The following is a 27301-nucleotide window of genomic DNA, read 5'->3' as shown; positions in this document are numbered from 1 at the left end:
GTTCAAGAGATATGTGTTATGAAAAAAACTACCTATTTATCTGGTGAGCTCTTCTCAAAGCTTGAGACTAAAAATAAGATAGGTTTAATTATCAAGTGACTCACACTAAAAAAAGCAATAGGAAGGGAACGTCTACCATTGAAACTCTTATTAGAGTCATGGAAGTCTTAGAACAATATAAAATTTGTTTTTCCTTTTCATAGGATTAGAGGGTGTTTCAAATCCCCTTGGTTGTTTGGCAGCATAAAGCAACTGGGGATTGCCAATCCAGGGGGTTTCCAATCCCCTCCTTGAGAGGGTTTGTAATCCAAGGTGAGAGCTTGGATTACACCTAAAATCATTTGAATAGTTGCAGGTATAAATGTATGTCATTGTACACTATCATTCTATTAGGCACATGGCCCATTGATGATATTCGGCACCGCCCAAACATTGTTCATGTAGATCAGCATTGTCCAAAGTCCAAACATTGTCAATATCAATCAACGATTAAAAATCGTTGGTTAGTCACTCGAACATGATCTTGTGCTTCGATCCATCTAAGACTTGGAATTTCATCACTTTTAGACAAAACATATATTTTAGCGGGCTTATCACAACCATAGTGTCAAAAATTATATATCTCACTAATTGGGGATATTAAAGTTAATCTGGTGAGCTCTTCTCAGAGCTTGAGACTAAAAATAAGATAGGTTTAATTATCAAGTGACTCACACTAAAAAAAGCAGTAGGAAGGGAACGTCTACCATTGAAACTCTTATTACGGTCATGGAAGTCTTAGAACAATATAAAATTTGTTTTTCCTTTTCATCCAAGTCCTTGTGACATTAGGAATAGATTGGATGGAAAGTTAATCTTATGGTGGGCCATACAAATATTTTAAGGTGAAAATCATGACCTCTACTGCTATTTATAGTGTGGTCATGATCTTTAGATATGATTCGTTTTTCCGAATAATTATCTAAAGTGATCTCTAAAAATAGATGAACCGTGTAATATAATAAATACATCACCGTGGGGCCATAAAACTTTGATTTTCTTTGAACCGTTCGTACAACTCGGATCTCTCGGGGAGCGTCCGTGCTCGTCTTCGCACGACATGTACCTACCGCAGCCATAGAATATCCACAGGTCGAGGATCACGTGAACCCTCCTTGCATTATGTCGTGCATGTAGTCTACGGCTGAGATGTGACGCAGCAGGTGACATGGCGTGCATGTCATGGAAATGGCGTGCATGGGCATGCATCCTGCGCAGGATTGGTTGCGCCATGCAGAGGGTGACATGACACTCATGTCTAATGTGCCATACAATGATAGCGACTTCTTCTCCGCATTCATGGATCGCGTCGCGACTATAAAGCAACACGTGGCATTCTTTTGCGCGAGTTGCCTGGCCCGGTGAAGCGGGAAGCGGATTGGCTGGTGTACCACACAGCAGCTATAGCTGTAGGCACGTGTGGCTCGAAAACGAGCACTAACGCTCCTCGAGCTCCCAGTTGTACAAACGGTTCAAAAGAGGTCAACGTTGCATGACTACAAAGTGATGTATTTATTATATCTACACTGTTCCTCCATTTTTAGAGGTCATTTTAGAGCATCACCTAAAAAATAAATCATATTTAAAGATCATCTTAACCACCCCACAAATAACAACCGAGGTAATATTTTTCACTATTAAAAAAATTTATAAGCCCATCATAACATTTATTTTCTATCCAATCTGTCCATAAGATCACAAAGACGTAAATGAAGAGGAAAAACAAATTTCATATTGATCCAAAACTCCCATGACACTGAAAAGAAATTCAATGGTAGACTTTCAATCCTTCACTGCTTTTTTTAGTGTGGTCCACTTGATAATTATATTTGTTTTATTTTTCATATCAAGCCTTAAGACAGGCTCACCAAATATGGATTAGACTACGGAACTTAATGACATCAATACAGTAGCTATATAGATGGTGTGAGTTACACTAGCCAATCACGTGAGGTGTATGTGGTACGGTAGAAAGCTATCTTTGCCATATAGATTTCCCTAATAAATCCACTTCGTCCATCAATTTCATGAGATTATGATAGGACTTAAAAAATCAAGCGGGTCCAAATTTGAATTTGACATCACACAAAGAAGTAGAGATTGAATACCCACCATTGCCAACTAATGTAGATTGGGTCACCAATACTTTCATGTTCAGGATGAATCAGAGAAGGCTTAATAGGGGGCGGAAGTGATCGCCACCACCTCGCAAGCTAAGATAGATTATTCAACTTGTTTTTTTATATAATTTTGAGGAAAGAGATGCTACTTTAGCCACCAACCCTGCCAGGCAGGCTCCCCATGCCAAATGTGTAAAATTCTATCATATGAGCAGTTTAAAACAAATTATTTATGTTTTTATTAGCTATAATAAATTTTAGTTCGACTATAACTTTCTATCCACCGAGCTATAGAGTTGAATCTAGTATAAAAATTACTTAGAAAATTTAAGAGAATAACATAGTTAAATATCTAATAAAAATCATGACCGTATGTAGACAGTCAATTTATTATTTATAATAAGCTACCATTTTAGAGAGTTTGAGTTGAAGTTTTATTATGAAACCTATTTTAGGTCCATATCATTATTTAAGGGATGATAAACTTAATTATTATTATTATTAATTTATTTATTTTCCATTTTATTAGAAATTATTCCTATTTTCTATTCCTCCCCATATATTTGACAAATTTATGTGAAGAGTTCAGATAAGCTACCTAGATTTGGAGTAATTATCCCTGTGAAAGATGGTGATCAACCTCATCATAACCATCCATGGGTCGCTAACTTTATGGGCCACATAAGATTTTGATCTTAATAGTATTTGTAATGACGTTATTAAGGATTTAGATGGCATATAAACATCATGGCCAGCTCAAGAAAGCTTCGACCATGGAAGTTCTTATTTTTTGGTTGTTACCTGTCATGTGGTCCACTCGAGTTTTGGAACTTTGCGTATTTTTATTATAGTGTACCATCGTGAACTTGAGAAACTTTGGACGGAGTGTATTTATCACGAGAATCTCTGTGAGCCCTAGATAGCTTCCGACCACGGGAACTTAACGTGGGAGGGGGTACAGGCCGCCATCAGTTGCTCTTTTTAGTTCTGGCTTTTGATGTTTATTTGATACTCTGGCAGAGCGTGCTACTCGACAATCATGCAATTCAGGATTGTACACGTGGCATACATTCGCTCAAGATAAAACAGTTAAATTCGTGGGACCCACTACATGAAGGTCACCAATTTAGAATCCTATCGGTTGAACAATCCCATCTCATAAACACGTGTTTGATGAATTTGAGCCGTTGAATGGTTTCATCACAACAGTTATTAAATGTCCAGCATTTCGATTTGGACAGTTTGGTTTGAACACTCAAATGCCAGGTTTACAATCTATTTGTTTGCAAGAAACCCAGGATCAATTTTGGAAAAGAGAAAAAAATAAAAATCTGGTGGACCCAAAATTCAAGCGGCCGTACAAAAGCAAAAAAACAGGTAGAGAGTTTCCTACCGTTGAAAGGCTCAACGTTGATGTTTATATGCCATTTAAACCATTTATAAGAGATTAAATAATAATAAAAATCAGCCTGATAAGAAACATTTTGTGGCCACACAAAATTTTCATCTGTGGTGACTAAATCCCCACTGTTTCATCTCATACGGATGCCTTGAGTTTTGGATCCATCTGATTGTTGGTCTCTTACCTTAAAATGATCCATGAAAACAGATGGTTTGGATCCATCTGATTTTTGATCTACTGCCTTAAAATAATCCATAAAAACAGATGAACGGAGTGGATTTCTCGCAAACATAGCGATGGATTTCTCACAAACACCGGAGAGATGGGTGATGTAAAAGTTATTTACTCCACCAGGTGTATGTGTTTTATTCATGCCAACCGTTGGAAACTTATTGGATATTCGTGCACTTAAACTTCATGGTGGACCGTGGGAAGGTTTCAACGGTGGTTGTCATCATCTCCACTGTTTCCCGTGTGGTGGTCCACTTGAGATTTGGATCCGTCTAAATTTACACTTCTTCCCTAAAAAGAGCTGGAAAAATGGATGGACGGTGTGGATAAAACACAAACATCATGATGGGGCCCACACAGACACCAGACTGTAGACAAATGCTCTTTTTGCACTAGTTCATTAGTAATATTTTCAAACCATATCTTTCCTGGGCATATGCTGGCCCAACAGATCAACAGTCGGGATTGATCTGAATTATGACACTTATATTGACAAAAAAAACCTGCGGGACAATCGAATCGCTCACGTAATTCCTCGCGAAAAGAAGGCTATTTTGGTCATTTAATCTATTATAACATGCCATATCCCACGAACACCTTCACCTTGCATACTGCCTCAGAAAAACTGACTATATTTCCAAGTAATAAACTGCAATTTACAGATTTACCAAAAAAAACCCCTCTAAAACTCAAAAGAAAAAGGAAGAAGAAGAAGAATAACAAAATGAAAATGTATAAACTTCGTTTTTCCATGACTCGCTACTCTTTTCTTTTAGTATCTTTTTCTTTTCAAACCCCACTATTTAAAAAAGAAATAAAATAAAAACAAAAATCAACAGAAAAGAGGGTTTTCGAACAAACCCCTCAGAGATGAACACCAGTGCAGCATTCGGAATCGCCTTTTTCTTCTCGCAAGCACTAAAATCCCCAAAATGCCCTCTGCTCATACCCGAATCCACACAAAGACGCAGATTCCCCTCTAATTTCAGCTTCCCTCCAACTTTAGCGGAGAAATTAGCGGAAAATGGGATTTCTCCGCTTAATCGATTGTTCTCTAAATTCATCTCCTTCACATTCTTTAACAATCCAAACTCCTTAGGCACCTTCCCTTCCAGCATGTTATTATCTAACCCCAGATAAGACACATTTCTTAAATATACCCCCATTGAAGCTGGGATATTACCAACCAGCCCCAGACTCGATAATCCAATTCCCAAAATGCCCCCTAGCTTCTCCCATATTTCTGGAATCTGCCCTCCCAGAGCGTTCCCACTCAAATACACCTCCTTCAACTGCGGCATCTCTGATAGAAAGAGCGGAATGCCGAAGTTCCCGAAGCGGTTGTAGCTCAGGTCCAAGAACTCCAATCTCTGCAGCTCCACCAGCCGATTTGGGATTTCCCCAGCGATTTGATTGAAACCCAGATCGAGTTTTAAGAGTTCCGGGATCCCTCCGATTTCTGGCGGGAGATTCCCCTCTAATCGGTTGTAGCTGAGATCGAGGATTTTCAGCTTCTGCAGCTTCCCTAACGTTGATGGAATCCATCCGCTGAAATGGCTCCTCGAAATGACGAGCTGTTCGAGTTCCTGTAATTCCCCGATCGAGTCAGGGATATTTCCGGAAATCCCTGTTCCCGACAGAACAAGCCTCTGAAGCCGGTCGAAATTACTGATATTGCCATCGAGGCTTCCAACTAGAGATGGGTTTTCCATGAAAACGAGCTCTTGTAGGGAAGAAGAATTCCAGAAATACCCCGGGAGGGAGATGTTCTGATCGGTGAAACATTTGTAGAAGAAAAGCTTCCGGAGGAAAGGAAGAGAGGAAATGCGAGGGGTAAAATGGGGATTTGGCCCGCAGGGTGGGTTGGAGGAGTAGTCAGATATGTAGCCGAAGCTGAGCTCGGTAATGTGGGCCCGACCTTCGTTTTCATCGGGGAAAAAATCGCAGACGACGCCATGGGGAGCGGAGAGGCAGAGGTCATCGGGGAAGAGGGATCGCCAATCAATCGCCGAGTTGAACGACTCGAGGACGAGGTATGCCGATTCCTGCTCGTCGGGGCTGAGAAGGAACGGTTGGATGTCGGAAGAGGAGGAGACTGTGTGGAAGAAGAAGAGAAGAACGAGAGTGAGAGAAGGGCCCATATTACGAGAATGCCACTCTTTCTTTTAATGACGGAAATAGCCCTGAGAGATTTTGAGAGAGAGGAAGAAGGTGACAGGAAAATGAGTTGAGACGAGACGTGAGATCGGCGTTTTAAGAGCGGGAGATATTTGATTAATTACGGGAAGGCCATTCTCTTTTTCGAATGCCTAAAGTACCCTTGTAGTTGCATATGAGACAAAAAGTGGTGTGGCAGGATTGCAAGGACGGATAGAATTTCGACTTGTTTTTTGCGTATATTTACGATAACGCCACTTTGATTTTCGGAAGATAAAGGCTCTGGGGATTTATTTGATACTCTTGCTGTGTGTGGCGGTTGATACGCAGGTACGTAGAAATGTTAGATATGGCATACATAAGTAAATTAAACAGACTGATTTGTGGAATTTACTGTTTTTAATCTACAATGTGAAAATTAGATTGGTTGAACAATCCCACCCTCTGATTTGTGGACACTTGATTTTCAAAGTAACACCGTTGGATACCTTTCAGTTTTAACCGTCCAACAAATATCCAGCAATCTAACAGCTTTAACCGTCAGATAATTTGGTGTGGTCCATTTGAGCTTTTGATCTACTACTTCATTGTTGTACCAACACCCTAATGAGCTGAAAAAACGGATGGACGGCCTGGATAAACACATGCATCACGATAGCCTATTATATCAGAGTGGTGTTGGGATCACCACACAATCCGCTTCAAATTTCCGAGAGAAATTTACGACTGTGGACCCTACCTTTTATCCAGCGGTTTTTTAAAGCAAAACAAGCTTAGAATACGCAGTTGGACCTCCTCGTACCGAGTCGGAATTTCAGGACGAAATACCCCTCCTCCTGACGGAAACGGATTCGGTACTCCCCCTGCCACCAGCTAATGGCGGACTGTCAGCGTTTTGTGAGCCCCACCATGATGTTTGCTTTTCATCCATGCCGTCCATACATTCTTCCACATCATTTTATGGTATGAGACCAAAAATGAGGTACATCCAAATCTCAAGTGTACCACGTTACAGGAAACAGTGTTGAATGAGCATCAACCACTAGAAACCATTAGAGGGCCATAAAAATATAGTATGAACTTGATTTTTGGTTTTTCCCTTCATCTATGCCTGTATGAACTAATCAACAGATTAGATGTCAAATAAACAGTTCATTGTGCCTTAGGAGAAATGTAATTGTCAATATCCAATCAATATTATCTTCTTGTTGTGTGGTCCACCTGAGATTTATATCCCTCTCATTTTTTGGACGAAGGATTAAAATGAACTGAAAAAATGGATGAACGGAATGGATGAAACACATACATCATGGTGGGGCTCACAGACCACCGACCACAGCCATTGGGTGGTGGCAGGGTGAGTAGCCAATCCGTTTCCTTTCCTTTAAACCCCTGTTGCTTTCACTCCCTTCTCAAAATAACAGTCTTTCACTCCTTTTCAACGATAAACCGACGCACGGAGGTTATTCTTCTCATTTTCCTCGTCGAATCTTAGTGAATCATGTAGATATCATCATTCTACATTTGCCATTTTCTTTCTTGGCTTCTCTTCAACCTACATTTGACCTGTACTACGGTAGTCGGTGGTACAAATATTTTTAAAAAATGATCGGCTCGTACAATTGCATTGCATGCGAAGTTCGGTCAATTCCATGTATTAGGCTTACTCAATTTCATGTGTTAGGCTTAGTTAATTTTATGTGTTGATCGGTCCAATCCATGTGGAACTCGCTCAATTCCATTTGAAGCTCACTCAATTCCATGTTAGAGGTCACTTGATCTCATGCTATGCTCGCTGAATTTCATGTTTACCCTGCTCAATTTCATGCTAGCATCGCTCAATTTAATGTTAGCCCAACTTAATTTCATGGTAGGTAAGATAAGGTCAATTTAATGTTTGCTTCGATAAATTTCATGGATCAGTCAATTTAGGGCCCGTTTGGCCGGGCGGATTGGAAGGGATTGAATGGTACTAAGGTGGATGACATGGATTTCTAGGTAATGATGGTGTTGTCAGTGGATTGTCTTGAGATCCATGGGATTCCTCTATCCCTGGATTGCTATATCCAGTCTGTTTGGCACGCCCGACCAATCCTGGGATTAAACCTTCCCATCCCTTCCAATCCCTCCAACCAAACACGTCCCAGGCAAATTTGAACGGACTAGGGTGGATTGGATGGGATTTAAAGGTAATGATGGTGTGGTCAGTGGATTGTCTTAAGATCCATGGGATTGGGATCAGATTACCGACCCTGTTTGGCACGCCCGGCCAATCCCGGGATTTAACTTCCAATCCCTTCCAGTGCCATCCAATCCCTTCCAATCCGACCGGTCAAACGGGCCCTTAATGTTTGCCCAGCTTAATTTCATGCCTAGATAAGATAAGTTCAATTTAATGTTTGCCTCGATAAATTTCATGCTAGTATCGCTCAATTTAATATTTGCCCAGCTCAATTTCATGATAGATAAGGTCAATTTAATGTTTGCCTCGATAAATTTCATGCTAGGATTGCTCAATTTAATGTTTGCCTAGCTCAATATCATGCTATGCTCGCTCGATTAAATTTTTGCCCCGCTCAATATCATGCTATGCCAGCTCGATTTAATGTTTGCTTCGATAAATTTCATGCCAGGATCAGTCAATTTAGGGCCCGTTTAGCCGGGCGGATTGGAAGGGATTGAATGGTACTAAGGTGGATGACATGGATTTCTAGGTAATGATGGTGTTGTCAGTGGATTGTCTTGAGATCCATGGGATTCCTCTATCCCTGGATTGCTATATCCAGTCTGTTTGGCACGCCCGACCAATCCCGGGATTAAACCTTCCCGTCCCTTCCAATCCCTCCAACCAAACACGTCCCAGGCAAATTTGAACGGACTAGGGTGGATTGGATGGGATTTAAAGGTAATGATGGTGTGGTCAGTGGATTGTCTTAAGATCCATGGGATTGGGATCAGATTACCGACCCTGTTTGGCACGCCCGGCCAATCCCGAGATTTAACTTCCAATCCCTTCCAGTGCCATCCAATCCCTTCCAATCCGACCGGTCAAACGGGCCCTTAATGTTTGCCCAGCTTAATTTCATGCCTAGATAAGATAAGTTCAATTTATGTTTGCCTCGATAAATTTCATGCTAGTATCGCTCAATTTAATATTTGCCCAGCTCAATTTCATGATAGATAAGGTCAATTTAATGTTTGCCTCGATAAATTTCATGCTAGGATTGCTCAATTTAATGTTTGCCTAGCTCAATATCATGCTATGCTTGCTCGATTAAATTTTTACCCCGCTCAATATCATGCTATGCCAGCTCGATTTAATGTTTGCTTCGATAAATTTCATGCCAGGATCAGTCAATTTAGGGCCCGTTTAGCCGGGCAGATTGGAAGGGATTGAATGGTACTAAGGTGGATGACATGGATTTCTAGGTAATGATGGTGTTGTCAGTGGATTGTCTTGAGATCCATGGGATTCCTCTATCCCTGGATTGCTATATCCAGTCTGTTTGGCACGCCCGACCAATCCCGGGATTAAACCTTCCCGTCCCTTCCAATCCCTCCAACCAAACACGTCCCAGGCAAATTTGAACGGACTAGGGTGGATTGGATGGGATTTAAAGGTAATGATGGTGTGGTCAGTGGATTGTCTTAAGATCCATGGGATTGGGATCAGATTACCGACCCTGTTTGGCACGCCCGGCCAATCCCGGGATTTAACTTCCAATCCCTTCCAGTGCCATCCAATCCCTTCCAATCCGACCGGTCAAACGGGCCCTTAATGTTTGCCCAGCTTAATTTCATGCCTAGATAAGATAAGTTCAATTTAATGTTTGCCTCGATAAATTTCATGCTAGTATCGCTCAATTTAATATTTGCCCAGCTCAATTTCATGATAGATAAGGTCAATTTAATGTTTGCCTCGATAAATTTCATGCTAGGATTGCTCAATTTAATGTTTGCCTAGCTCAATATCATGCTATGCTCGCTCGATTAAATTTTTGCCCCGCTCAATATCATGCTATGCCAGCTCGATTTAATGTTTGCTTCGATAAATTTCATGTTAAGCTCGCTCGATTCAATCTTTGCCCCACTGAATATCATACTATGCTCACTCGATTTAATGTTTGCCCAGCTCAATATCATGTTATGCTCGCTCGAAATATCATTTGCCCAGCTCAATATCATGCGACGCTCGCTCGATTTAATGTTTGCTTGCATAGCTGAATTTATAGTTTGTCCCGCTCAATTTTCTGTTTGCCCTGATCAATATCTAGTTTGCCCGGCTGATTTTTTGGATTTTCCTGTTGAATTTTGTAGTTTGCCCCCCTCCATTTCTAGTTTGTCCCGCTCAATTTTCATGTTTGCTTTGCTCAATTTTAGTTTGCCCCGCTGATTTTCGAGTTTACCCTGCTGAGTTTCATGTTGGCCCCGCTCAATTCCATGTTTCCCCAGCTCAATTTCTAGTTTGCCCCGCTCATATATCCAATGTATGAGCTTTGGTTGTATATTTGATGCTAGCTCAATGAATTTATTGATGTACTTATTTGATGCTAGCTATGGTCAATTTAATGCAAGTTGATGCGCATGTGTTAGACTTAATCAAATTTATGCGTTAGGCTTATTAAATTTGATGCGTTGATGGGGATTACATACACTCGATTTAATGTTTGCTTGCATAGCTTAATTAATAGTTTGCCCCACATAATTCTATGCTATGCTCATTGAATTCCATTTCGCTCAATTTCATATTTGCCCTGTTGAATCTCATGCTTACCCCCCCGCTGAATTTCATATTTGCCCTGCTCAATTTGTACGTTGTCTTGCCCATTTTTCCAGTTTGCCCCGCTCAATGTCATGTTAGATTGCCTTACTCAATTTAATAAAATACGATACGAAATCATTCGTAGAAAGCCTAATCCATATAAGCTCTGGTTGTTTACATGAAAATTTAACGCGTTACTTATTCTTTATTTCCTTAAGCTTTGTATCATTCTCATCTATAAGGGAAAGCGAGTTTTCGGTCTTTTATTATTTTATTAAGTTTTGTCTTATGGGAAGCTTCCGTTGTTTAACGATTTATTGATAATTTGTCATTGTATTGAATCTTGCAGATAATGGCTACGAGAATCATCTGTTGCTATGGCGGGGAGTTAGAATGTGAAAACAAGCAATGGACGTACACGAGTGGAAGTACGAAAACTATTTCGCTAGATGTTGATACTACGTACGAGGAACTTCTATCCAGAACGTACAGGATTATTAAGAGAACACCAACAGATTGTGATATTCAGATGAAAGTTTTGTATCCCTGCTCCAATAAATCAATCCTTCCAACCATACTCGAGGACGACGATGATGTCAAAGTGTTCCTGGCAACACAGTTGGAGCATTCGAAAAAGTTCATCCCTTTAGTCATCGAGACAATCGAACACATTAATATGACATCACACGTTGACAGTGTGGCAGAAGAGCATGGCGTGGAATTTGAATATAAGCCAAATCCATTACAAGTAGTAGGAACAAATGATCAACTATCCGAGCCGCCCCAAACATCAAAATTTGTGAGTACCCAAGCCTGCGGTGCACATGACATTGACCTCATTGGTGATTGCATGACACCGCCTCTAGCAACAACAGCAGATCTGCCGTCATCATCCACAGCCCGAAGATACATCAGTCCTGAAAGCAACATCCCACCTCCAAACCTTCCCGAAACAACAAACTTCAACACCCGTCAAGTTCCTGTGCCGTTTGATGATGCTGCATTCACTAATGCAGCAATGCTGGAATATACGGATTCGTTGAGTGAATCGATCGAGATAGCCGTTGGGCAAACATTTAAGGACAAGAGTCGGTGTCAGCATGTTTTGAGCCAATTTGCCCTTCAAAATAAATTTCAGTACAGGGTACTGTACTCAAATTCTAGGAGATTTACGGTTGTATGCTTCGAAGAAAGATGCGAATGGAGGGTTCATGCATCACGCGTGGGTGATTCAGGAATTTTCAAGATACGGACTTATACGCCAAATCACACGTGTGGCATGTCATGGATGAGGAGTGATCACCGGCAAGCAAGCAGTAAGTTAGAATGTGATTTGGTTGTTAGCCGCATAGAGCAACGCCTAGGGTTGAGGCCACGTGATATTATCTTCGCCATGCAAGAGAAGTATAATATTGTTATCAGTTATAGGAAGGCATGGGCAGCCAAGGAGCTTACAATCAATCAGGTGATGGGGTCTTATGAAGACTCCTACAATCAACTCCCCTTGTATTTACATGAATTGAGGACGGTCAACCAAGGAACAGTGACTGCCCTACATGTTAACAAAGAGACTTTCAGGTTCGAAAGATATTTTGTTGCGCTCGGACAATGCGTTAGAAGTTTTCAGAAATCATTGCGGAGGGTATTAGCCATTGACGGGACACACTTAAAGGGAAAATACAAGGGTGTTTTATTCATCGCCACGGCCTTAGATGGGGACAATCATATATTTCCAGTTGCGTTTGGCATCGGGGAATCGGAGAACGGTAGCCGTTGGAATTGGTTCCTTACTTACCTTGGCGATACGATAGGGTCTCCGGAGGATCTTGTGATTATATCCGATAGACATAAAGGTTTACTGAAAGAGGTACCCCATGTCTTTCCACGTGCAATTCATGGCTACTGCGCATATCATATCTACAGAAACTTGGTGGACACCTTTAAAGACAAGTCATTGGAGATGTACTACTGGCGGGCAGTGAAGACATGTAGGGTGGCTGAATTCGAAAAATTAATGCATGATATCGAAATGGCCAACCCCGCAGTACATGCATGGCTGACAGAAATCGGATACGAGAGATGGGCATCTTCACACTTTCCAGGAAAAAGATTCAACTTGGTTACTACAAACATTTCCGAGTGTGTCAATGCCCTCTTCAAAGAAGCACGCGAATACCCCGTTACGAAATTGATAGAAGGGGTTAGATTGAAGATACAGGAATTGTGTTATAAGAGAAGAGAATCTGCGGCATCGTTTATAGGGCCATTGACACCATGGGCGGAGCAGTAGTTAAAAGATCTTGTGCAGAAAGCGCGAGATGTTCGCTGTCATCCTATTTCTCGAGATGAGTACTATGTTGTGGGAGATTATAATGATACAGTCAAGCTCAGTAAGTTTTCGTGTACATGTCGCGAGTTTAGCGTGAAGGGGTATCCCTGTATGCATGTCTTGTCAGCATGTATAAACTACAATCTCCCTCATTACTCATACTGTTCCCCATTCTACACGGTGCAAAATTACAAAGCCACGTATAGCGAATCGGTGTACCCAGTACGTGACAAGAGTGAGTGGGAAGAAATTTCGGTGGGCTTCAAGAAGTATTGTGCACAAATTAAACCCCCAGGGCAAAGGAGGTCAGCTGGCAGACCCAAAAAGCTTAGAATTCCATCGCGTGGAGAAGAATCGAAAACAACAAAGTGTGGGCGATGCAAACAAACTGGGCATAATCGCCGGAGGTGCAAGTTTCCCATATCTGAAAAATAGCATACTTTGTAAATTCTTTAGTGTTTTGATGTATAGCATACTTTGTAAACTTGGTGGATGATGAATGAACTTTCTACTTTGTCCCACTGTATTTTCAATTTGTCCCGCTAAGCTCGTCGAAAAGGAAAATGCACATGGAACTCCATGTAAGGCAATTGCCAAGATACTAAGTGTGTTGTCAGTGGATTGTCTTGAGATCCATGGGATTGCTCTATCCCTGTATTGCTATATTCAGTATGTTTGGCACACCCGGCCAATCCTGGGATTAAACCTTCCCATCCCTTCCAATCACTCAAACCAAACACGTCCCAGGCAAATTTGAACGGATACGGGTGGATTGGATGGGATTTAAAGGTAATGATGTCGTTGTCAGTGGATTGCCTTAAGATCCATGGGATTGGGATCAGATCACCTTTTGTTGGGGGGATTTTCAGATATTGCTAGCATACATATTAGCGGAGAACATTAAAAACAAACCATAGATTCAAGAATTCCCAGCAAATATCACCCGAAACATAACTACATCCATAGATTCTTCCCCTATATACCTAACCAGTAGAAAAAACATAAGGTACCCAACTACAAACTATTAAACTATTAGGTGGAAATTCCCCATTTCTTACAACCCACAAAACACAAAACACATAACCACAACCATGGCTTCACCCGAGACCTAATGGTCCTGTGAAGATGTCGGATGTGGCTCTGCTCCATCCTTTTGGACGCAGCATAACACTTCCTTCAAGGTGCGTAAGATCTTCTTGTTCCATTGCTCTTGTTCGGTCACTTTGGCCTTCATTTCAGTCCTAAAATCAGTTAATTCAGACTGAACCGATGTCAACTCCTCTTCCACCCGATTGAAGTGCTCATGTATAAGCGGGGGGGCCACAAAATCTTCGTCGATGTCTTCATCATCGTCTTCCTCTTCTGCCTCTTCTTCTTCCTCCTCCTCTCCTTCTCCTTCCTCATATCGTTCTCCTCTTTCAACCTCTTGTTCCCTGTTCAATTTCATCCTTTTAATAGAATTAGCGTCAATAAAATTCTGCGGCTCAAGCCTTGCATTGCAGTTGAAACTAAACCCACAGTCCTTCGCCATCTTACAGACCAACCGTCCAAAGGGTAAGGACAGATTGGAATTGGTGGCCGCCATCAATATATGCCGCATTACAATAGATGGGTAGCAAACCTTCTTGTGGGTACCTACTGAATACAGAACCTCCAACATATACTGTGTTAGTTGTGTATGATTACCTGATCTAGGATACACATTGTACGTGAAAACAAGGTGGAGGAACCTGTAAACTGGAAGCATCTTTGTTACCTTCAAACAATTATCATCCTGTACCCAAGGCTTATTTTCACCACAAACATGAACAGTCCTCTCCTCCTTGTACCTGGACCTCTTCGAATCCTTATATGGAACAACCACTGTCCCACGTGGCACCCCAGAAATCCTCTCAATGTCAATAATACTAAAAGTTCTCAAGGAATTACTGATTAACACGTCGAAGGTCATTGACTGTAGACTTGGATTTTTAATTGAAGCGTAGAAATGTCGCACAGTCGGCATTGTTGTAGGGTGTGAAGATGGGATTCCACCCAAGTGAGGCAAGCCACTTGCGCTCTTGGGTATCGGCGAACAAGTCCTTATGCACGTACCGCTCAAAGCATATCTTGCGTTTGGCGAATCTTCCAATATCCACTGCTTGTTCTGCCCCGTGAGACGTTGACGGACCCGCCCGAGACATGGATGGACCCTTTTGAGGTCCCGAGGTAACTCTCTTCTCCCGGGTAGCTGCGACCGTTGAGGTTGGCGCTCCAATGTCCTCCCTTCGCTTGGAGCGACGATTGTATTGTTCATCTTCTGTTTCCTGTGTACCACGCTTCTTAGCCATAAGGCTCACCATTAATGGGAACAGTAGCCATGAAGAAACGAGAAGAAGGAAAGCCCCCATTGGAAATTATCAATGGGTTTTGTTTGGAATGTTGTAGATTTCGGTGGAATAAGATAGAAAAATGAAGAAAATGAAGGAAATGAGAGTGGGTTATGGGATTTGTATGGGAGTAAAGAAGGGATGGGAAGAAGGATTTGAGAAAATAAGAAGGATTGTGGAAGAAGATTTCAGAGAATGGAATGAAGGTGATGATGGGTTTAGGCTTGTGGAAGAACGAAACGTGACTAGAAGATGAGAAGGTGTGTGGAAGAAGAGGAAGTGGGTTTTAAGCAATGGGTTTAGTAGATATAACTTACATTTCGACCGGGCTTCGGGCTTGTTGTTAGGCATTTCAATGGTCGAAACCGTCGACTGGGTAAAAGTACAAAACAGCGAGATGGGGTCGACCGGGTCAGCCCGGTCGACTGGGTAACAATACATACAGCAAGATGGGGTCGACCGGGTAACCTTATATACAGCAAGATGGGGTCGACCGGGTAACCTTACATACAGGAAGATAGGGTCGACCGGGTCAGCCCGGTCGATCGGGTAAAGGGCATTTTCCAAAAATAAAAAATAAAAAATGAAATAGATCCAAAACCAAGTTTCTTCTTATTTTTTCCTTTATTTTAGGGCCTGGCTGATAATCCTTTATTTTTTTTTCTTTTTTGTCAACCTCACTCAGCAAAACCAAGATTCAACTCAAATATAACATATGTATAGTATTATTTCGGATATTTGGAAAGAGATTAAATGCTTCAACCTGGGGTTTGGGTCAAGGGTCGTCAGAACCTATCCATCATTACGAGGTTTATAAGGATAGTTGGAAAGAGAAAATCCAATTAACCTATGATTTAGGTCAAGGGTCGGATCTCACCTCTTAGTTGATTGTAGCGAACAACAAAGGAGTTCTTGGGCTACGATTCTAACGAGGCACATACATGAATCATTGCATGAGACTTTACTGCTGAAATTCTGACGATTGTATTGTCTTCCGGTTCTCTTTGTGTTAGTTGTGTCAGGACACATGCATGCGGCCAAAAATACGAAAATTGGAAGAGAGCTCGAATTTGTTACCTTTTATCAGCCACACTTCGCATCCACTACGGTAGGACCGAGGTCTCCGGCGAATACACCCACACATACTTCGTCCATGTTCCTGGAATTGCTGTAGGAGTGAGTGAAAGAGAGGGTTAAAGGGTTTTATACCCTGGTTTTAGGTCAGTTAGCCCTGGCTTTCGCTAATTCACCCAAATGGCCTTGTTGGACTTTATTCCGATCACCATTTCTCAATCAAGGGTCAGATTTGACTGCGCCGCTGCAAGGACATATCTTCAATATTCAAAGCGAAAATTTACGTGAAATCTGAAGGCCGAAATGCCCCAGTTGACTGTCCCAATTTGCAGGGCCATTTGTTTAAAAAACATAAGATTTTATTTCAGGACTATAGCGATATGCACTTTACAAGTGCCCACTGGTCGATGCGATTCGTTCATTTACGAGTGCGGTCTGGATCTATCGTCCGTGATGTACCACAAGCCCAGTGAGCCCAAAGACCTCTCATTCAGTCAGACTTTTTTGCCCTTCACTGGGCGATACATAGCCCAATAAGACAGTCGCCAAGTACAATTTGCATTCAATATCTGAACTATTAAATCTTCTTTCTCCTTTTAATTTAGTTTTTTGGTATAAAGGTCCTACCATCTTTGCATAGTCTTTTATGTAATTTCTAGCTTGGTTTAGTTTTCCTAAAAATCCCCTAAGTATTTTAAGATCTTCTAATTTATCTGGCATTTCTAAAATTCCTTTAGCTATATGGTCCTGTAATTTAATTTTTCCTTCTCCTATAACTATTCCTAAGAAGTTCATTGTTCTTTGTCCTAATACCATTTTCTTTTTACTAAGAACTAATCCATTTTCTTTACATAATTTAAACATTTCACGAATATGGTCTAAATGTTCTTTTAATTGTTAATTCTACATTCTCTTCTTCATAATTTTGTTCTTCTTTATCACTTATATTTTCATATTCATCTTCTATTTCTTTTAGCTTAAGTTTCCCTTCTAATTCATTATTTCTTAATTCTAATTGGTTAATTTTTCTTTTAGCATTTTCTAGTTCATTTTCTAACTGTTTATCCATTCTTAATTCATTTTCTTTATATATTTTAAATTCAAGTTCTAATCTTTTTGGTTTTTCTTCTAAGTATTGATTTTTATGTTTTAATTCATCTAACTCTTTATTTTCATATTCTTGTTTACCTTTTGGTCTACCTTGTTTATAGTAATTATTTCTTTTTAACTTTCTACGCTTCTTATGTTCTCTATCTAAAGCTGGTACATGTATCTTGTTACAATATTGGAAATTAGCTACTTGTCTTCTAGCTTCTTGGTTTAAACATTCTTCTTTTAAATAATCAAATACAAATCTTACAACTGGTAATAAACTAGCTACGTGCGTGTTTGGTTCGAGGGATTGGAAGGGATGTTTCGGTTTAATCCCGGGATTGGCTGGGCGTGCCAAACAGACTTGATGTAGCAATCCAGTCTAATAGCAATCCCATGGGTCTCAAGACAATCCACTGCCAACACCATCATTACCTAGAAATCCATGCCATCCACCGTAATACCATTCAATCCCTTCCAAACCACCCGGCCAAACGGGCCCTAAAATCAGCAGGGCAAACTATAAGGGCCCTTTTGGCCAGTCGGATTGGAAGGGACTGGATGGTATTGGAAGTTAAATCCCGGGATTGGCCGGGCGTGCCAAACAGAGACGGTGATCTGATCCCAAACCCACCGATCTTAAGACAATCCACTGACAACATCATCATTACCTTTAAATCCCATCGAATCCATCCTAATCCGTTAAAATTTGCCAGGCACGTGTTTGGTTCGAGGGAAATGTGAAGATGGGAAGGTTTAATCCCGGGATTGGCCGGGCGCGCCAAACAGACTTGATGTAACAATCCAGGGATATAGCAATCCCATGGGTCTCAAGACAATCCACTGCCAACACCATCATTACCTAGAAATCCATGCCATCCACCGTAATACCATTCAATCCCTTCCAAACCACCCGGCCAAACGGGCCCTAAAATCAGCGGGGCAAACTAGAATATCAGCGGGGGAAACTACAAAAACAGCGGGGCAAACTAGAATATCAGCGGGGGAAACTACAAAAACAGCGGGGCAAACTAGAATATCAGCGGGGGAAACTACAAAAACAGCGGGGCAAACTACAAAATCAGCGGGGAAACTGTAAAATCAGCGGGGCAAACTAGAAGATCAGCGGGGGAGACTAGAAGATCAGCGGGGCAAACTACAAAATCAGCAAACAGAAAATTCATCAGGGCAAACATGAAAATGAGCGGGGGAAACATGAAAATCAGCGGAGCAAACTACTAAATCAGCGAGGCAAGCATGAAAATGTGCGGGGCAAGCATGAAAATGAGCGGGTCAAGCATGAGAATGAGCCGGCCAATCTCAAGCACTGAGTCACATCAACAGCATACTTGATCGATAAGTATAGCGAGGCAAACGAAAAATATAGTGGGTCAAAGTATAAAGTTCATTTCATCACCCACCAAAATTACAAAGTATGCTATACATCATAACTTACAATTCCGACGAATATGCCAAATTTTTTTAAAGTATGCTATCCACCAAAGTTACAAAGTATACTATACATCAAAACTTACAAAGTATGCTATACATCATAACTTACAATGTACATTCAACGATGTATATAGTACAATGTATACAACATATTTCAAAAATTCATCCCATGCCCTAAACAAATATCATCTACAAACTAGAGACAAGCAATCATATGCTATTGACTTCCTCCAAACGGCGGTGAATTTTTGCATGTCTATTCCCGCCAAGGTGAGACCGCTACACAAAATGTCGATGTATTTCATTACGAATATACCACAGTCATAACCATTGTCCTGCTTCGGCGCATATTCATCGACTCTGACGGTCCACTTCTTCCCTTCAAGCGCAGTGCTGTCTCCAGTAGCATGGAAGAGGATGGGGAGTGCATCAGTCATCATCTTCATCTTTTGCTTGTACTTCGGCAATAAACGGGTGCACAAGCTATCCACAATAACAATTTCTCTTGCTCTAGGATAAATGACTAGCAGAAACCAATGTGAATTATCGTGATTTATGGGCGCATAGACCTGTTCGTGATTCACAGGATAATATATTAGTCAAACATGATAGAAGACATAGCAGTAAGAGATGATGTTCTGCGACAAGTGCATTACCCGTTCATAACACCAAATTGCTTTGGCGTATGGTCTATCTCACTGTTTGGCAACTGCGTAGGCCGTACCCATCTGATCTATTAGCTCGGCCCGCTCTGACGTTGATATGGAGGCCTGGTATGCAGTCAAAATAGGCAAACACCCCTCAAGGCTTTGCTGTTACAAACATGATGAACGTTCACGTCATGTAAGAAAATCAAATTTTCAAACAGATTATGGATTAGCGCAATAAACAGTTACCGTAAAATATGTAGGACAGAATTTGCAATCTTGAGGATATGCTATTGTAAGGTCGTTATGCCTTCTCTCAAGGAACTCAATGTATGTGTCGATAGCCTAATCAATAGGATAGTACGATTTAGTCATAGATAAATATAACACATAATTATATGTCAAGATTGCATAATATAGAATAAATTAGTAATACTTACCTCGCTATCAACCCACGCATCCTTCAGCCATATCGTACCGAACCATTTTTCCGCTGCCCTGGCTTTGTTTGCTTCATACCAGTCCTCTACCTCTTTAACCTCATGTGCGGATAGTATCCTGAAAGGATCCATCTGTAGAGGAAATGGTATCGGAGATGTTGCAAAAGTTGTTACTTGCTCGGGTTTGGGATCCGCCGCAGGGGTTGTTTCGAATGCAGATAGGGACAAGTATGGAGAAATCTTGTAATATGACGGCTTCGGTATCCTTTTGGTTCTCCTTTCATAAACAGGATGAGAAGTGGATGCATTTAATACATTACCTTTGACATTACTATATGACTGCACATCTAGGTCCCCATGTCCATGCTCTTTATCTTCAATATCATTTACTTCCCCTCTCTTCCTCAACTCCTCACCCTCCTTCGTCACAAAACATTCCCTCCGTGTACGACTACATTCTTTTTCCTTAATAAACTCCTCCCTCTCATTCACTAACTTTTCCTTGTCCTCAAAAAACAAATCCTTCTCCCTCTTCAATTGTTCTTTCTCATTCAGCAACCTCTCCCTCTCGGCAAACATTGCTTCTTTCCTTCTCATCTCTTCCCTCTCTTTTCTCAATTCTTCCCTCTCCTTCTTCAATTCCTCTCTCTCCTTCTTCAACTCTTCCCTCTCAATTCGAAATTCATCCATAAAAACAACATTTTTCATAATACCCCCCCTCGGTCCCTCTCCCTCCACGCCTTTCTCATCGTTATCATCTGACTCATCCTCCTCATGATCAGTCTCATTACCCTCATCATCATTATCTTCCTGGGTCTCGGTAAGCTACAAGATGTATAGATGGATATGTAAGAGTAAGGATAAATTTACAATGACAGAAATTTATAGTTCATTTTTCATGACATCTCACCTGAAAACTGTCACGCACCGAGCGTACGACATCCGTTTCCCATTCTCATAGAGTTGGTTCTAATTTCGTAGCTACTAATGTCTGGAAAAGAACAAAGAGTAATGGTAAATAATTAAGCGTATACGTCAACTCAAGCAAAGTAAATACTGTTGATATATAAACTTACCGCTTTACTCTCGAAAATAGCATTTATTCTGTTGTACCTCCAACATTTCCAGCCTCGGTATTGAATGAACCGTGGAATTTGATGGGGAACATATGAAATAATACACTCTTGTAGGGCCGGATATGTCTCTACTGCCCATACCTGTTAGAATGAAATCAATATATGGTTAAAAATCTATAATTGAATATAGAGAGAAAATATAGGAAAGAAATGGTGGTCTTACTTGTAAGGGAAGGACGCAACCACATACAGTGTACCGACGGGACATTGATGCGGCAACAGCAGATTCGATTCCTTGCAACATTGTATAGTATCCCAGGCTGCCCCAGGGATACATATAGAAATCATCTAGCGAGTCCACCAGGTGAATATAATCCAAGTTGCACATGGTTTTCGGTTCGGTTCCCCTAAGAAAGCACTCTACAGCTAGAAGTAGGGCAACCTTCACGACGTCCTCATGTTTATTGGTGTCAACTAATCTCTCAAACACATCCATCAGGTGCTTCTTTAAGATTGGATATTCTTTGAAGTATTTATCTCTTAGTGTTCTCATAGTGCAACGATTCTTTGGTACAGTAAGATCTCCAATCTTAAGACCAGTAATGAGGGCGAAGTCCATCTCCGAAAACTGCAATCGCCTCCCCCTGATCTCAAATACTGAATCACCTTTGTATTTTAATAAAAGAACGTGAGATATAGCCCCTATAAATCTAAAGGATGTAACATGCAATAGAAACGAGAAGGGGGATTGCTTAAACAGATTTAGGCGACTATTGTGTTTTTCCACTCCACCCTTCACCTTCTCAAACTACCATATCAGTGTACACCTAGATGTTGGGTTGGAGATTACGGCAGAATATTCGTCACCTACAGAAATGAATTGAAAAACATATCAAACATACAATTCACAAGATAAACATAGTGTACAAACTTGGAATCATTTCTGAAAACAATGTAGCATTTCATTAATTTGAACAAGTTTCATATGAAATATAAATATAAAATGAGCAAGGAAATACCAAAAATTGGACAGAGACAAACAATCAACATAAGCTATACATTGATCGGAGCTAACAAGAAATTGGAAATTGAACAGGGCAAGCTGGACATTTTACCAAGTTCAACATTTTGGCCAGTTTAGTCTCTTTTTTATAGTGGTAGTGTCAACAACAAGATGTTATTTGCAACTACCTTTATAGTTGGTTCATTGGTCATATTTTCTTCTTGAAGAGAGTTGTTCATATTCAAAAAAGCAGGCCGAAATCATTATGCCCACTGTTTTCATCACAAAATGTATACACCAAAGCCCCATATGTGGAAGGAAACCTAGACATTGAAGGTGGACACTTAGACATTCAGCGGGACAAACCTGAAATTGAATGGGGCAAACTAGAAGATGAGCGGGGGAAACTAGAAGATCAGCGGGGGAAACTAGAAGATCAGCGGGGGAGACTAGAAGATCAGCGGGGGAAACTAGAAGATCAGCGGGGGAGACTAGAAGATCGGCGGGGCAAACTAAAAGATCAGCGGGGCAAACTAGAAGATCAGCGGGGCAAACTGAAAAATTAGCGGGGCAAAGACAAACCTGAAATTGAATGGGGCAAACTCAACAAATAATTTCGTAGCTTGAGCCGAAAAATCTAAACATATCCAATGTTCAAATGGACCACACCACATGAAATTTTGAGTTGAACTTCTAATGTTGATCATTTCTTAGGGGCCACAGAAGTTTTGGTTCAAGCTTACAGTTGTGTTTTCTGTTAATCCATATATGTATGATCTTGTGGTAGAAATCATTATGCCCACTATTTCCCACGGTATGATCCACTTGATCTTTTGATATGCTTCAATTTGGGGGCTAGACATTACAAAATAAATGAAGAATCGGATGGACTGTGTGGATATATTACATGCATTCATTGTGGGCCCAACTGAGTTTACATAGTACAATGGGAACGTACTACTAACTCAGTACGCAATCCGATTACGCTTGCTACGCCCCATGATGGTGTTTCATTTGTAATACATCATGTTCATCGGATTATGTAATTCCCATCCGTTTTCATCGTAAAATGTATACACCAAAGCCCCATATGTGGAAGGGCATTCAGCGGGACAAACCTGAAATTGAACGAGGCAAACTAGAAGATCGGCGGGGGAGACTAGAAGATCAGCGGGGGAGACTAGAAGATCAGTGGGGCAAACTAGAAGATCAGCGGGGCAAACTTAACAAATAATTTCGTAGCTTGCGCCGAAAAATCTAAACATATACAATGTTCAAATGGACCACACCACATGAAGTTGATCATTTCTTAGGAGCCACAGCCAGGCCGTTCAAGCTTACAGTTGTGTTTTCTGTTAATCCATATATGTATGATCTTGTGAATAAGTTTGATAACAAACAAACATCACTGTTGGGCCGGCTATGGTTTCGGTGGTAGAAATCATTATGCCCACTGTTTCCCATGGTATGATCCACTTGATCTTTTGATATGCTTCGATTTGGGGGCTAGACCCCTCAAAATAAATGAAAAAACGGATGGACGGTGTGGATATATTACATACATTCATTGTGGGCCCAACTGAGTTTACATAGTACAATGGGAACGTACTACTAACTTAGTACGCAATCCGATTACACTTGTTACGCCCCATGATGGTGTTTCATTTGTAATACATCATGTTCATCGGATTATGTAATTCCCATCCGTTTTCATCGCAATATGTATACACCAAAGCCCCATATGTGGAAGGGCATTCAGCGGGACAAACCTGAAATTGAACGAGGCAAACTAGAAGATCGGCGGGGGAGACTAGAAGATCAGCGGGGCAAACTAGAAGATCAGCGGGGGAGACTAGAAGATCAGCGGGGCAAACTAGAAGATCAGCGGGGGAGACTAGAAGATCAGCGGGGCAAACTAGAAGATCAGCGGGGCAAACTTAACAAATAATTTCGTAGCTTGCGCCGAAAAATCTAAACATATCCAATGTTCAAATGGACCACACCACATGAAGTTGATCATTTCTTAGGGGCCACAGCCAGGCCGTTCAAGCTTACAGTTGTGTTTTCTGTTAATCCATATATGTATGATCTTGTGAATAGGTTTGATAACAAACAAACATCACTGTTGGGCCGGCTATGGTTTCGGTGGTAGAAATCATTATGCCCACTGTTTCCCATGGTATGATCCACTTGATCTTTTGATATGCTTCGATTTGGGGGCTAGACCCCTCAAAATAAATGAAAAAATGGATGGACGGTGTGGATATATTACATACATTCATTGTGGGCCCAACTGAGTTTACATAGTACAATGGGAACGTACTACTAACTCAGTACGCAATCCGATTACGCTTGCTACGCCCCATGATGGTGTTTCATTTGTAATACATCATGTTCATCGGATTATGTAATTTCCATCCGTTTTCATCGCAAAATGTATACACCAAAGCCCCATATGTGGAAGGGCATTCAGCGGGACAAACCTGAAATTGAACGAGGCAAACTAGAAGATCGGCGGGGGAGACTAGAAGATCAGCGGGGCAAACTAGAAGATCAGCGAGGGAGACTAGAAGATCAGCGGGGTAAACTAGAAGATCAGCGGGGCAAACTTAACAAATAATTTCGTAGCTTGCGCCGAAAAATCTAAACATATACAATGTTCAAATGGACCACACCACATGAAGTTGATCATTTCTTAGGGGCCACAGCCAGGCCGTTCAAGCTTACAGTTGTGTTTTCTGTTAATCCATATATGTATGATCTTGTGAATAGGTTTGATAACAAACAAACATCACTGTTGGGCCGGCTATGGTTTCGGTGGTAGAAATCATTATGCCCACTGTTTCCCATGGTATGATCCACTTGATCTTTTGATATGCTTCGATTTGGGGGCTAGACCCCTCAAAATAAATGAAAAAATGGATGGACGGTGTGGATATATTACATACATTCATTGTGGGCCCAACTGAGTTTACATAGTACAATGGGAACGTACTACTAACTCAGTACGCAATCCGATTACGCTTGCTACGCCCCATGATGGTGTTTTATTTGTAATACATCATGTTCATCGGATTATGTAATTCCCATCCGTTTTCATCGCAATATGTATACACCAAAGCCCCATATGTGGAAGGGAACCTAGACATTGAGGGAGGACACCTAGACATTCAGTGGGACAAACTTGAAATTGAACGGGGCAAACTAGAAGATCAGCGGGAGAGACTAGAAAATCAGCGGGGCAAACTAGAAGATCAGCGAGGGAAACTAGAAGATCAGCGGGGCAAACTAGAAGATCAGCGGGGCAAACTTAACAAATAATTTCGTAGCTTGCGCCGAAAAATCTAAACATATCCAATGTTCAAATGGACCACACCACATGAAGTTGATCATTTCTTAGGGGCCACAGCCAGGCCGTTCAAGCTTACAGTTGTGTTTTCTGTTAATCCATATATGTATGATCTTGTGAATAGGTTTGATAACAAACAAACATCACTGTTGGGCCGGCTATGGTTTCGGTGGTAGAAATCATTATGCCCACTGTTTCCCATGGTATGATCCACTTGATCTTTTGATATGCTTCGATTTGGGGGCTAGACCCCTCAAAATAAATGAAAAAACGGATGGACGGTGTGGATATATTACATACATTCATTGTGGGCCCAACTGAGTTTACATAGTACAATGGGAACGTACTACTAACTCAATACGCAATCCGATTACGCTTGCTACGCCCCATGATGGTATTTTATTTGTAATACATCATGTTCATCGGATTATGTAATTCTCATCCGTTTTCATCGCAATATGTATACACCAAAGCCCCATATGTGGAAGGGAACCTAGACATTGAGGGAGGACACCTAGACATTCAGTGGGACAAACATGAAATTGAACGGGGCAAACTAGAAGATCAGCGGGGGAGACTAGAAGATCAGCGGGGCAAACTAGAAGATCAGCGAGGGAAACTAGAAGATCAGCAGGGGAGACTAGAAGATCAGCGGGGCAAACTAAAAGATCAGCGGGGCAAACTTAACAAATAATTTCGTAGCTTGCGCCGAAAAATCTAAACATATCCAATGTTCAAATGGACCACACCACATGAAGTTGATCATTTCTTAGGGGCCACAGCCAGGCCGTTCAAGCTTACAGTTGTGTTTTCTGTTAATCCATATATGTATGATCTTGTGAATAGGTTTGATAACAAACAAACATCACTGTTGGGCCGGCTATGGTTTCGGTGGTAGAAATCATTATGCCCACTGTTTCCCATGGTATGATCCACTTGATCTTTTGATATGCTTCGATTTGGGGGCTAGACCCCTCAAAATAAATGAAAAAACGGATGGACGGTGTGGATATATTACATACATTCATTGTGGGCCCAACTGAGTTTACATAGTACAATGGGAACGTACTACTAACTCAGTACGCAATCCGATTACGCTTGCTACGCCCCATGATGGTGTTTTATTTGTAATACATCATGTTCATCGGATTATGTAATTCCCATCCGTTTTCATCGCAATATGTATACACCAAAGCCCCATATGTGGAAGGGAACCTAGACATTGAGGGAGGACACCTAGACATTCAGTGGGACAAACATGAAATTGAACGGGGCAAACTAGAAGATCAGCGGGGGAGACTAGAAGATCAGCGGGGCAAACTAGAAGATCAGCGGGGGAGACTAGAAGATCAGCGGGGCAAACTAGAAGATCAGCGGGGCAAACTAGAAGATCAGCAGGGCAAATTGAAAAATTAGCGGGGCAAACTAGAAAATCAGCGGGAGATTTTTGAAAATCAACGGGGCAAACATGAAAATCAGTGGGGCAAACTTAACAAATAATTCCGTGGCTGGAGCTGAAAATTTTAAACATATCCAATGTTGAAATGGAATGTTGAAATTGACCACACCACATGAAATTTTGAATTGAACTTCTAATGGTGATCGTTTCTTAGGGGCCACAGAAGTTTTGGATCAAGCTTATAATTGTGTTTTCTGTTAATCCATATATGTATGATCTTATGAATAGGTTTGATAACAAACAAACATCACTATGGTTTCGGCGGTGGAAATCATTATGCCCACTGTTTCCCGTGGTATG

General features: G+C 41.2%; 1 protein-coding gene across 1 annotated transcript; it reads right to left on the bottom strand.

Moving 5' to 3' along the window:
- Positions 1-4404: 4404 nt before the first annotated feature.
- Positions 4405-5993, bottom strand: LOC131245848 (piriformospora indica-insensitive protein 2-like). Its single transcript, XM_058245576.1, has one exon. The coding sequence runs from the start codon at positions 5931-5933 to the stop codon at positions 4596-4598; it is 1338 nt and encodes a 445-aa protein (XP_058101559.1). The 5' UTR covers positions 5934-5993; the 3' UTR covers positions 4405-4595.
- Positions 5994-27301: the final 21308 nt, after the last annotated feature.

Source organism: Magnolia sinica, chromosome 5, assembly GCF_029962835.1.
Source record: "Magnolia sinica isolate HGM2019 chromosome 5, MsV1, whole genome shotgun sequence".
NCBI lineage: Eukaryota > Viridiplantae > Streptophyta > Magnoliopsida > Magnoliales > Magnoliaceae > Magnolia > Magnolia sinica.
This window is presented reverse-complemented; position numbering and strand designations above follow the sequence as displayed.

Coding starts and splice junctions, on each gene's coding strand:
- LOC131245848 (XM_058245576.1), bottom strand. CDS start 5,933: ATGGGCCCTTCTCTCACTCTCGTTCTTCTCTTCTTCTTCCACACAGTC.